This window comes from Misgurnus anguillicaudatus, chromosome 13 (genome assembly GCF_027580225.2).
Source record: "Misgurnus anguillicaudatus chromosome 13, ASM2758022v2, whole genome shotgun sequence".
NCBI classification, from domain to species: domain Eukaryota; kingdom Metazoa; phylum Chordata; class Actinopteri; order Cypriniformes; family Cobitidae; genus Misgurnus; species Misgurnus anguillicaudatus.
The window spans coordinates 30,662,874-30,675,967 of record NC_073349.2 but is presented as its reverse complement, the minus strand read 5'-3'; the positions used below and the strand labels follow the sequence as shown (position 1 = coordinate 30,675,967).

At 34.5% G+C, this 13,094-nt stretch overlaps 1 protein-coding gene across 1 annotated transcript; it reads right to left on the bottom strand.

Moving 5' to 3' along the window:
- Nucleotides 1–1,823: 1,823 nt before the first annotated feature.
- Nucleotides 1,824–7,601, bottom strand: LOC129431441 (peptidase inhibitor 15-like). Its single transcript, XM_055189348.2, has 6 exons — nucleotides 7,237–7,601; nucleotides 5,208–5,356; nucleotides 5,040–5,115; nucleotides 3,788–3,897; nucleotides 3,554–3,645; nucleotides 1,824–3,420 (listed from the first exon to the last, which is right to left on the bottom strand). Exons 1-6 carry the CDS (start codon nucleotides 7,390–7,392, stop codon nucleotides 2,987–2,989), a joined length of 1,017 nt encoding a protein of 338 aa, XP_055045323.2. The 5' UTR covers nucleotides 7,393–7,601; the 3' UTR covers nucleotides 1,824–2,986.
- Between the last annotated feature and the right edge of the window lie 5,493 nt (nucleotides 7,602–13,094).

Here is a 13,094-nt window from a genome sequence, read left to right as displayed (position 1 = left end):
CGAATGAGCCCTAAAGCTGATCTGCCCCACAACAGGTTACCCAAAGCAAGGACTCATCATGAACCGTAAGCAATGTCAGTGAGATTCTCTGCATACTTTATAGCTGAGATGTTAACAGATGAAATAATTTCATTATTTGAAGTATAAATGCCTTGCGGTTGTGGAACAACATTTCAAACTTCCTGAAGCTGTGAATTAATAACATATAATAATAATAATATATTAGGGATTTATTTTCTTCTTGCATCATATACACAGTTGTCACTTCATGTGTTTTTTAAGAAGACATGTGAAACTATATGAGTTTCTTATGAAAACAGAGAGACCTTTCAGTGGTTTATTATCCCATCTGTAAATGTCCAGAAGTCTCACCTCAGCCATGAATATAAAGATCAATAGGTTGAATATCCACCAGTTTTGTTTTGTTTTTGCTGGTGATGTCTTGTTCAGATGATGAGATTTGAAGAGTTTTCTGTCTTCATTGATCAGTAATGTTGATGTGGAGATGTTTATGATCCAGGATTAAGTTGTGGACATGACAGATGAGCTGTGTTTTACTGAGATAAAGTGAAGCTCTTTGACTCAGTGGACTGCTGCTGAGACTTCATCATGACTGAAGACATCAATCTGAGCTTCAGGCCTATAGAGACGGGTGGAGAAATACTGTGTCCAGTCCTGTATGTGCTATCTTTATTTTGCAATACAAGAGACATTTTTAGATAATACCAAAACTGTCTTTGTCTCCAGGCCAATTCATTTATTTGTTACATAGTGCGTCAGAAAAGTCAAGTTGTCTTTGTTTGAGTGAATTGTTGACTGGGGACGGATTCACAAAAATAGAAATAATGATCAAAAAGTTCAAGTGATGTCTTATGAATAACCAAGCTGATGGATTTAATCCTCTGGTGTATTTGAGCATCTACTCCAGAGATCGACTCTGAGATGTTGACATTTGCTTTGTTGTTATTATTCTTTCTTTTTATATGTATTCAGTAGAAATGGTAATCAGTTCGGCTCGACAGTGTTAATGTTATAAAGAGATGTTTAGTCCTTCCTTGTTAATCCTATGTCTGAATGAATAGAATTGATTGCTTGTTTCTTTATCTTTTCCCTTTATTAAGAGACACTTGATTTGATCCAGAAATGTCAGTCAAAACTAAATCATCTTAAGTTTACTATCGGCTCCTAACCAGACATCAGATTTATTTCTTACATTCACATTTGCAGAGTTGTGTAGGTTTTTAGTGTATTTTGTTACATTAGCATATCTGACAAGCATTTTGTTTTGAATTGCTGAAACAAAAAAATCCACACTTTGCGACCATTAACCTATATCAATATATTTATTGAGTTATACTGCCATCTAGTGCCATCTGTTGTGTTTATAGTAACTTTTAATAGCGTAAATATTGCTAATAATAATGATTATTAATGGTCAATAATTGTTATTGACAATCAGTGCAAACCTAAGAAAAATATGACCCCATGGGTCTCCAAAATGGTTCTAAGGGGTCCTCAAAATTTCAAGTGAAAAAGGAAAAGTTGAGAAAGAGAAAAAAGTAAAAATAGTAAAAAGTCTGTGTTGCCAATTATTTAAATTTGTAAAAAACAAATGTGGTGTCCTTATAATACAACAATAACTATTAATCTAACACAGTTTAAATGTTTCTATATAAAAAGATGGATATATATCGTAGAAAATGGGTCCCTCACTTTAGTTTCATTATATGTGGGGGTCCCTGCAATCATAATGTTTGAAATACCCTGACTTAAAGAATGGGATGTAATAATTATAATAAATAATAATCTCTTAACAATACTACTAAAGTTCATTTAGGTCATTTTAATTCAAGTTGCCTCCTATTTCATTTCTTAGACAGTTGGAATTTACTGTAAGAACACAATATACTGTAAATGATAAACATACAGTACATATATGATATAGTCACACACTAGGGTATCTTAGTATACAAATTTAATAAATGTTTCAAGTTATAATTAACATTAATGAATGTCTGCAAATCTATTAAAAGCATGATTGTCATGCAAAAGCATTATGACTGCTGTGTCAGACGCTCCACAACAAATAATAGGCTATATAATATAATATAAAATAATATGAGGCAAAAATATCTGCCTTTACTGTAAACTTAAGAAGACTGATATTGAGATGAACAGATCTGAAGTTGGCTAAGTGCTTATGATTCTACACAGAATACTGTAAAAAGATGCTGACCTATAATAAGGGGTTAAATAAAAAACAATAGCAATTTAACCCTGATCATAAACCATTAAAAAAGTTGAAATTCAGGCATGAATTTCAAAGTAACAAAAATAATACATATTGGAGGACTAACAACCTTAAAAACTACCAATATCCACCTGTAAGGGTTTTGTCTTGTGTTTTGTTTGGTTTTGTGTTTAGTTCTTTTATTTTGACATGTTCTGTTTCAGGTCTTGTATTTTGAATTCTTGTCATGTCACATTTCACTTCCTGTTTGTCCCTATAAAACCGGTTTAATCTCCACATCACACAGTGAAGTATTGTATGTGTAACAGCTGCAGTTCTGAGCGTTTCATGGTCATTGTTAGTATCCTGTTTCACGGTTCATGTCTTGTTTTGATCTTGCCTGCATTTTTGTATTACTTTTTTGGATTGCCCCTTTGGATTTGTTTGCCCGCCATTTTAGGATTTAAAAATAAACCTTTTTGCACATTCTCCTCTCTCTCGCTTTGTTTAAAGCAGCCCTACATTACACCACCAATATTGCAGACAAACACAATTACAGACAAAACAAAATGAAACAAAACTATCAACAAATGGGGTGAGAAAATTGTTCTTGAATTAAGTGAATTAACTTATTTCAAGATTTTTTTCTCACCCCATTGGCAAATATTTTTGCTTGTTTTAAGCACAATTTCACTTAAAGGTCACATATTGTCAAATCTGAAATGTATGGGTGTTTATGATACAGAAAGACTTTTATCACAGAATGAGAGCTGCCAAAATCCAAACACCCATCAGCAGAGGAGCTGAACTTCCCTCCACCTCTGATCTACTCGTTGTGACTTTCCATATCTTTGTGTCCTCCATTGTGTCTTCAGGAGCTGAACTTTGTTCCACCTCTGATCTACTCGTTGTGGATTTTTGTATCTTTGTGTCCTCCATTGTGTCTTCAGGAGCTGAACTTCTTTCCACCTCTGATCTACTCGTTGTGACTTTTCGTGTTTCTGTGACCTCCGTTGTGTCTTCAGGAACTGAACTTCTCTCCATCTCTGATCTACTCGTTGTGACTTTCCATATCTTTGTGTCCTCTGTTGTGTCTTCTTCAGTAACAGCGGTGGACTCCTGTGCAGTGTCAGGTGGGATTGTGGGCTCTGTGGCATCATATTCTGGCTCCTCAGATGGAAGAAGTTTCACTATGAAGATCAGAGTTTAAAGGTTTGAGTCAAATATTGTTATGTGAGGCAAAGACTAAATGACTAAACAGGTAGGCTAATTTTGGATTGTAGTTGACTTGAAATCATTTTTAAATAGATGATGCAAGATTACCACAGATGTTCGCCTCACACAATGGCAGATCATCTGGACACTTTGAACAAGACTCTCCTTGCTCGTATGGTTTCTGTCCTTCATAATTTCCTCTAATGAGGGGAACAGAATAACAGAATTGATTGACACATGATCTTTAAATATGCTGATGGTGCAAATGTCGCTGTCATCATAAATGACATAAATGACATATCTGTAATCAGTATGTTAGTACACCGCAGTGTAGACACTTACGGCGGGTAGTAATCACAGACCAGCAGCGTGGCATTCTTATATTTCAGACCCTCAATGGTTCCACATAAATGAGCAGCACATCCGATTTGTGTGCTGGTCGCCCACACCATCTGTAATATAACAACAATACAGAAATACATCCTGCAAAGGCCAGAGGCAGTCCAGTGAAATAAACACATAATCACAGGAATTATGGGATTGGAGAGTTTGCCCTCTCATGAATGTTTAAAAAAATGGGTTTTAAATCGTGTATGGGCTTACTGCATGTTACTGTAGGTTTTTCAAGATTGTAATATTTATTTTCGAGAAACTGAGATCGCTTGTAGCTTTCAAAACATCACTTGCAAATCTTATTTATAGGGCTTGAGGTAATGTTATACAATAACTACAAATCGTACTTATAAAGATAGATTTGCTTTGTTACAATAGGTCAAGAGCTCAGGAAAATAACTTGTCATGTCAAGCTCTTGAACAGAAATATATTGACCTTATGGGACTTTTGTAAGAGCATGTTAACTTTTTGAGAATAGAAAATCAGATATTAACCATAACAACTTTATACCAGAACTTCATGGAAACACATAGTATTATACATCAACAAAACATATTAAAGATTAACACAGCAAAAAATTACTTTCTTAATTAGTATTTTTGTATTGTTTTCAGTACAAATATCTAAAAATTTCTAAATTAAGATCCATTTTCTTGATAAGCAAAATGACCTAAGAAAACAAGTCTAGTTTATAGAAAGAAAAAAATTACACAATTTAAGTAAATTTGTGCCTAATACAAGTACATTTTTTAAAGAAATTCAAGAAAAATGTTCTTACCCCATTAGCAGTTTTTTTTTTTTTTGCTTGTTTTAAGTACAAATTCAATTGTATTTTATTTATTTAAATTGTGTATTTTATTATGTATTTTATTTTTAAATTGTATATTTTTGTGTAAAAACTTATTCTCTTAGGTCACCTCGTTCATCAAGAAAATGTTTAGATATTTGTACTGAAAACAGGACAAAAATACTAAGTAAGAGCCATTTTTTGCAGTGTAGTGTATGACACATATAACTAAATGAATGAATTTAGCCTATAAACTAATACTTATTATATATTCACAATTTCATATTTAAAACATTAATTTATATCATTATTTTTAGAGACTTCAGAGTAGAGACATTATTTGGCTTTATGGCACTTCTGCAGTGTGCCAATAATGATACAACTGCAAACACAATATGTGAACTTTTACTCACCTGAGTGTAATGGCCACACATTTTGCCTTCATTACAAAAGTTGCGATCAAAGTCATAATCGCGATTCTCGTCGAACCTGTGGTGTAATGATATTAACTCATGATTCTTTGCACAGAATAATATCACAAATAATAAAGATCAATCCATCCTCTGTTATTTTAATCATACCACTTCAACATTGCTTTGCTTATATTCAATGGTCCAGTTGTTACATAAAGGTTTTCTCCCATTGTGAGGTTCGGGAGTGCAGGGTTGTGGTCCCAGATACATTTTGCTGCATATGATTCTGCCACGAGACGCACTGCTTCATTCCACACCTAAAGCAAAAAAATAAGTTTTACTGTTGTTTACAAATGTAATGAGAAAGTAAGATTAATTCCTGTGATTGATGGCAATACTTTGCTGTTATTATCTCATGAAGTAATTTTTTTACATACTTAAAAGAGAGGCCAATGCTTTATATGCCATATTCATTGACAACAGACATGGCACGACTTATATTGACATACATTCTCAGAAAAAATTTACAAATGTTGTCATCTTTTAAACAGCAAAATCCTCAGAGTTAAATTAACACTGCTCAGTGTTTATATAGGTCCACTTTACAGAGTGTTAAAAAGTAAGCTGTGTTAAAAGCTACAATCTTGACTTTGCCCTCTTCATCACCATCTCTGTTTGAAACCTAAAATTGCATTTTACATCTTACTTGTAGAGTTTATTTTACTTGTAGAGATTTATTAACTTGGGTTTAGACGCTTGCTTTGTTTTATTTTTAGTTACCGTTGTTGTGATCAGTGTTTGTTTTAGTTCAACTTCTGACTCTTGGTTTTTCTGGCTGCTATATATATAAATGTATATGTTTAAAACATGTTTGTTGTAGCCAAACAAGAGACAGTAGTGCAATTCTATGGATATAGCGTGAAACAACATCATCTACAAAAATGTATTATTTACATTTATTATTTTAGTGATTAAAATAATCTCTTTCTTTGTCCACAACAAACATGTTTTAAACACATGAAGTTATAGCAGCCAAAAAAAAAAACAAGCTAAAAATCAAGAACCCAACTAAAACAAACACTGATCACCATAACAGTGGCTTTACATTACACTTTAAACCAACATCTAAACCTAAGTTAATACATAACTCTACAAGTTAGATGTAAATGCAACTTTTGGTTTCAAACAGAGATGGTGCTAGAGAGGATAAAGTCACAGATTGACTTTTAACACAGCTTTGATGTTATTTTTAACACTCTGTAGAGTAGACCTATATATTTCTCTTTTTTCTTTTCATGAAAATGCATTATTTATACAAGGCACATACATTTCATTTGAATTTTCCTTTACATTTCCATGATCAGAAAGGAGCAGATGGAAGAATAATATTCTTATATTTATAAAATAATGAGCAGTTTATATTTATATAAACAATGAGCAGTGCTAATTTAACTCTGGGGCTTTTGCTGTGTATAAATGTCCTAATATGTACCATTTAGGTGTACCTTTGAGGTACCAGTATGTACCTTTTAGGTACAAAAATGTACTTTTTGAGAAGGTACTACCCTAGTTGTCATGGTCCTGCCTTCTTGTCATAGTTTTTGTTCCTTGTGGCAGGATCATGACAGCCCCATGCGTTTTGTGTGGTAGCACATGGCTTTTGTGCTGTGTGCTTCCCTGTCTCGTCTTCTGACCCCGCCCCCTCGTCTCCTTGTTAATTATCCCATTATTGTTTAATTCATATCATATGCTACCTCATCATTTACTCTCCTATTTAGTGCCCTTATGTTTGCTGTCCTGTGCTGGTTCGTTTTGTCTCATGTATGCCATGTTTCCTGTCCTGTCAGTAATTTTGCCCCCTCGTGGGCCTTTGTGTTATTGTTATTAAAGTTTTGTGTTAAAAGTCTGCATCTGGGTTCTCCGCCTCGTGATTCATGACACTACTGACAAATTTTCTACCTTGTACCTATTTCCTGATAGTGTACCTTACTGTATATGAATGTACATAAATGACATTTAAGGACAATTTTTTTATTTGTGTTCCTGCAAAGAAAATTATATTGGTTTCATAAGAGCATAAAAGGTTATTTTTAGAGTGAACTCTACTTTTAACAATCCTCTCAACTGACTTAAAGAACAAGCAGAAATTTAGCCAAATCCTTAATATCCATCTCCACAGAAAGGTGAAATCTCTTACCACTTTCTGCATGAAGGCAGCGCTGGGCAGAACCTGCGAGCGGAGGTCATTATGAATGTCCACGATGTCTGATGCCTGCTGTTCAGTCAGATGACCGGACCCTAAACTGAGAAGGATCCAGAGCCCGGCGTTCCGGAGGGCCGCGTTCAGGTGCATGCTGTCTGCTTGACAGGTTCCCCTTTTAGAAGCTAAAGTCAATGGTTAAATTCTTCTTAAGTTGTCTGTGGTCTTGTCTTATGACTTGCCCAGAATTCTTACCGCTATTTCCTTTGTATGTGTGTGTGTGATAGAGAGAAAGAGAGAGAACATGAGAGATGAATCTGTAATCTGTTCCAGTTCCACACTATGTACAGAGCCCTTGCAAAACCCCAAAATGAAACTCCCACCCAGACGGTCCTATACGCCCAGACTCATATTACACACCGATACAATCACACTCCACCACCTTACTCACATTACCTCATCATAAGTGTTATTCACTCCAATTCAGTCCAACGCTCAAAATATTATTATATGAGGAGGTCTTAATTATTTTGCATGTAATAGCATGCAGCTCTGGTGAAGGAATGCCAGAGATAGCAATGCATGTGATCTCATTTCATCTCCCCTTGTTTTTCATTGAGCAGTGTTGTACTCCTCGTGCTAAATTCATTTCCAGACGGTGCTTTCTCCAGTGTGGATTTAACCATAAGCTCGTCTTGTTTGACGAATGAGCCCTAAAGCTGATCTGCCCCACAACAGGTTACCCAAAGCAAGGACTCATCATGAACCGTAAGCAACGTCAGTGAGATTCTCTGCATACTTTATCGCTGAGATGTTAACAGATGAAATAATTTCATTATTTGAAGTATAAAAAATGTCTCATGGCTGTGAAACAACATTTCGAACTTCCTGAAGCTGTTATGAATAACATATGTAAGATATTACATAGAAAGGAGCAATAGAAAATATATCAAGCTGCATTATTTGAGGCATCATGTATGTTTGTATCATGAATGGTGTGCTGGTGTTTTGTTTAAATCCCTCACCCATAGCATGAGCTGTGTGTCTTAAAACGCATCACTGACATGGTGTCTTAATGTTTCATTGCGGGAGTGCATGGCATCTCAAGAACCCTTGTAAAATATTTATGTCAAGGAACTCATTTGCACTTTTATGCACTGTGGTATAAAATATGTCAATGACTTTATAGGTTATGCCTAAAGCCTTCCTGATGTTTTGAATGTGATTGTTAGGTTAAAGTGCACCTATTATGGCCTTTTTACAAGATGTAATATAAGTCTCAGGTGTGCCCAGAATGTGTCTGTGCAGTTTCAGTTCAAAATACCCCATAGATCATTTTGTTATAGCATGTCCAAAATGTCTGTATTTGGGTGGGAGCAAAAACCTGCTATTTTCGTGTCTGTACCTTTAAATGCAAATGAGCAAGAGCTCCTCACTTCCTTACAAACAGACATTGATCGCTTTCAGTTCAAATTAGGGCTGTCAAAATTGACGCGTTAATAACATGTTAATAACACATTAATAACGCGTTACGCAAATTCATTTTAACGCCACTAATTTTATTAATGCGCGATTAACACAACACGCAATTTCTGTTTGACTTTTGGTCTAGCCCACAGCTGGATGAATTGAGACGCAAGCAAGTGACCTGCGCTGTCTAGATGAGTCGGAGGTTTTCATAAAAATAAAAACATTAAGCCGTCGTCTAGCGAATTCAATACTCTAAATGGTCATTAAACATCTAAAATGATCTTTATCTGTTTGTTTCCTAAGAGGTGTACCGTCCCAAATACATAATCTAAAGCAAAGATGCGTCTTCATTCACTTTTTGGTTTCATTTTTAAAGCATGCAGAAATTATAGAAAATAGACTGCAGGACTTGCTTGATGTTAAAATAATCATTAAGATAAAGATGAAGATAAAGTTCTGGACCTGATTGATGTTAAATGACTTATTAAGAGTGACAAGACTCAAAAGCGATCTTCCTGACGCTGACGTCTGAAGTGCGCGACCCCGATATATATAGACATTTACACAAAATTAAAGTTTTAAAAATATATGTTTTTTGCAAGAATTCACACAGGTATGACCTATAATATGTTCTATCTGAAGTGAACCCTTGCATTAGCCTACAGTATCTTAAAGCGGTCTGTCTCAATGTCAAAATTAAACAAAAAAAGAAAAACATACAGTATTTAATATATATTGATATTGTCTTTGCTTTGTGTAAACAGGTGTAGTTCTGTCATGTTTTGTCAGATTCCAACAAATCATGCATTGTTTTGAAGTTTTTTAATAGAGAATGTTAAAATATAAATAACTAATTTTTGAAAATTTGCTCATCCCAACTCAATTTGCTAGCACAGGTCAGAAATGGTGCAGCAGCAAAAATAAATGGAGAAAGAACAAGGTCTTCTAAAGGGAAAATCATATATAAAACTATGGCTGATGGTTCTGTTGAAAATGTAAACGGGCTGTTGTAAACATACATTTGCATATAGCATATATTTTTGTCCAAATTCATGTTGATTAGAGCATTAAAAACTTGAAAAGTGTTAATTTTAGGTACATTTAGAACAGATAAAAATGTGAGATTAATTTGCGATTAATCGCGACTTAACTCATGAAATCATGCGATAAATCTAGATTAAATATTTTAATCTATTGACAGCCCTATAGTTCAAATAGATCTGATAATACAGTTTAAGACAATAGAATCTAGTACAACTCGCTAAGGGTGGAAACTATGATAAACTGTAAGTGGGCGGGGCTTTATCAGTGTGACCTCACATTGATAAAAGAATCAAAACGGCATCTCTAATGAGACTGCTTTGGTATAATGGGGATTAAAAAACAAGGAGCAGGTGGATTTTTCCATCGTAGTGTAGTTGTGTTTACACACTGCCAACACACATTATGTCAAACACCTTGTAAAAGTAGATTTTGCATAATAGCTGCCCTTAAATGAATGGATCATATTATTCACATTAAAATAATAGTTTTTGTTTCAGTTTTTATTGCTTTAGTTTTGAAAGTGTGTTTTGGATCTTCCTTGTGTTGGTCTGGTTTATTTTTCTTCTGGTGCTAGGCGTTGTACTGGGTGTGGACTGCTTTACTATTCAGATTTTCTTCTCTAAGAGCCAGATGTACAGGCATAGCAACCAAGTATTCAGCACCGAACACCAAACCCCATAACCCTACATGTGTGAACGGCTCACATCCAGTAATGCATTGCACAATTGTCCAAGCATTTGGAAACAAATCGTTTTCCTGTTTACCCCTCCATGCACATGTCTTGGTTTTCCCCAGTTTTATACGCTTGAAATTTCCCTTATGATCTATCAAGAAAAGAGCTGGCTGGCTGCAAAGCCAAAGTTCACAGGTTCAAACCTTGATTTAATACTACATATTATAGATGATGTGAATGTATGTGCAATTAAATACTTAATCTAAATATTAACATACATTAAATAATAAATAATTTCTTTATTCAAAATATTAATTGGTTCATTGTGTCCTGTCAGCTTTAGTGATTTTATAATGGAAGAGAAAAAGAGATGAGCAAACAAATACGCCTCGTCTGACTAACAATCGCAGTTCATCCCATGTGCTTTGTTTTTCAGATGTGTATCTTTTTGTTCACATTTCCCTTTCAGTTCAACTTCATTTCATCTCTAAACTGAATAAGAGACTTTGTTTGTGTGGATTTTATGCCTGCAGGCGTAATATCAAATCTTTCTTTGCACAGTATTATTAGTTACATCCAAACAAATGCTAATCTAATAATGACAGCAGGAGAGGATTTTTGTGGTAAAGGATTCACTCTAAATAAGTTAAAGAAAAACACCACAGTTTTTCAATATTAACTATGTTCTTACATCAACTTAGATGAATTAATACTATATTTTTTTAATGCATGCACTTAATCTTTGCACAGCGTGTTGTGAATGTGTTAGCATTTAGCCTAGCCCCATTCATTCCTTAGGATCCAAACAGGGATGAATTTAGAATCCACCAAACACTGTCATGTTTTCTCTAAGACTCTTACATGAGTAGTTACACGAGTAAGTATGTTGGCACAAAATATAACTTTTGTTTGGAGCCATAGGAATGAATGGGGCTGTGCTAAATGCTAACACATTCACAAAGTGCTGTTCAAAGATTAAAAGTGCACGCATTGAAAAAAGATAGGTACAGTATGTATTAATTCATCAAGTTGAGGTAGGAACATCGTAAAGTGTTGAAACACGGTGGTGTTTTCCTTTAAGTATCTAAAAACATACAGTATACATTTTACTGGTTGTATACGTTTTATAAATGTAAAGTGTTAAATGTAATGTAAACATTATATATGTATCCGAGTTGTTCTCATGGGTGGAGATCTGCAGCATCCTTCCCTTATGAATCATACTCTTGGGTGTGTCCTTACTGATTTTACAAATGTTTAATGTTTGATAAATGATGTCATTCTCAAACACACGTCTTGTAAATGACTGCACGGGTTCTTGCATTACCTGCTCCGAAAAATGTTGCTCTTCTTATCAGGTGTCAGAACTGTTGCTGTGTGCTGTAATAGAGACTGTTATTGTGTATATACAAATGCTCTCATCACCTCGAGTCTTTGCCATGAGTGTTAAAGCGTCCAGAGCACTTCCAGATGTAGGGTGGGAGGGTAGAAGTCTCACGAGAGAACTTAAGCCTGGGCCTCCGAAGATCCCACCCTAATGTTCAGGCCTGAAATTCTCAACTTTCGGCCATCTGTATTTCGACTTTCCTCACATAAGTAATTGACAATGACTCTGATTGGTTTAAAGGCTCCAGTCATGATGTAATGTTTGGGTTAGTTATGTAATAGTTCTTAAATATTGTTTCTTTTCCCAGTATTTAAACAGATGTTGTTACCTATAAAGCCTGTAAAGACTGTAATGACTTGTCTAAAAGGTGTCAGAATTAAGAATAAATTCAATAAGTGACACACGAGACATGCCATTAACCCTTCTATTGTGTTCGATTTTTGTGACGATTTTGATGGAGCGGGTCAAATTGACCCGCATTGGATTCAATGCAATTCTTTAAATATCACATTATAAAAACCAAGAAGGAATTAGGTATGAGCAAAACCATTTTAGTATCAGTCTTTGTCACACAATACAAACACTTAAAATTAAAAAGTATTATTTAAAAAAAATGCATTTAACCACAATTTTTAACATGTTTGTTTTAACAAATGTTGCACAAAAACTGTTGCAACATTTAAGATTTTACATTATAATTCAACATGTTTTTTTAACATACCTATGTTTAAGACAAATGAACAATTTAAAATTGCTGTGAAATGAAATGAAGCTTTTCTTTTTCTAAATAGGCTCATCTTTTGTTCTTGAGGATCATTGTACGAATTCAAAAAATCACAATTTACATGATGTGCACACATCAAGCATGTGCTTTCTGACTTCTTGCATGTTACACAAATGGTGCTTATTTTGGTGTCATGTTTTATGGGGCACAGCTGGCATCACCTGTATTCACCTCTGGATTTTCTGTGGGTCTGAATTCATCAGCTTTACATAGTATTTCATATACATTGAAAATAGAAATGATAGTTCACATTTACTTTTCTGGAAGTCTTTATCAGTACTAAAAAAAAGTGAGGAAAGCTCACTTTTCCCTTTCCAGGGTAGTAAAACACCAAAATATACGCAATAAATGTATTTAATTTGTGTCTATACAGTTGCCTTGGAACAAAGAAATATGGGTCAAATTGACCTGCGAACATCAAAATCGTACCAAAAATCATTATTTGTGCTAAAAATAACCACTTCAAAACACATCAGTGTATCCTACCTTTGCATGCA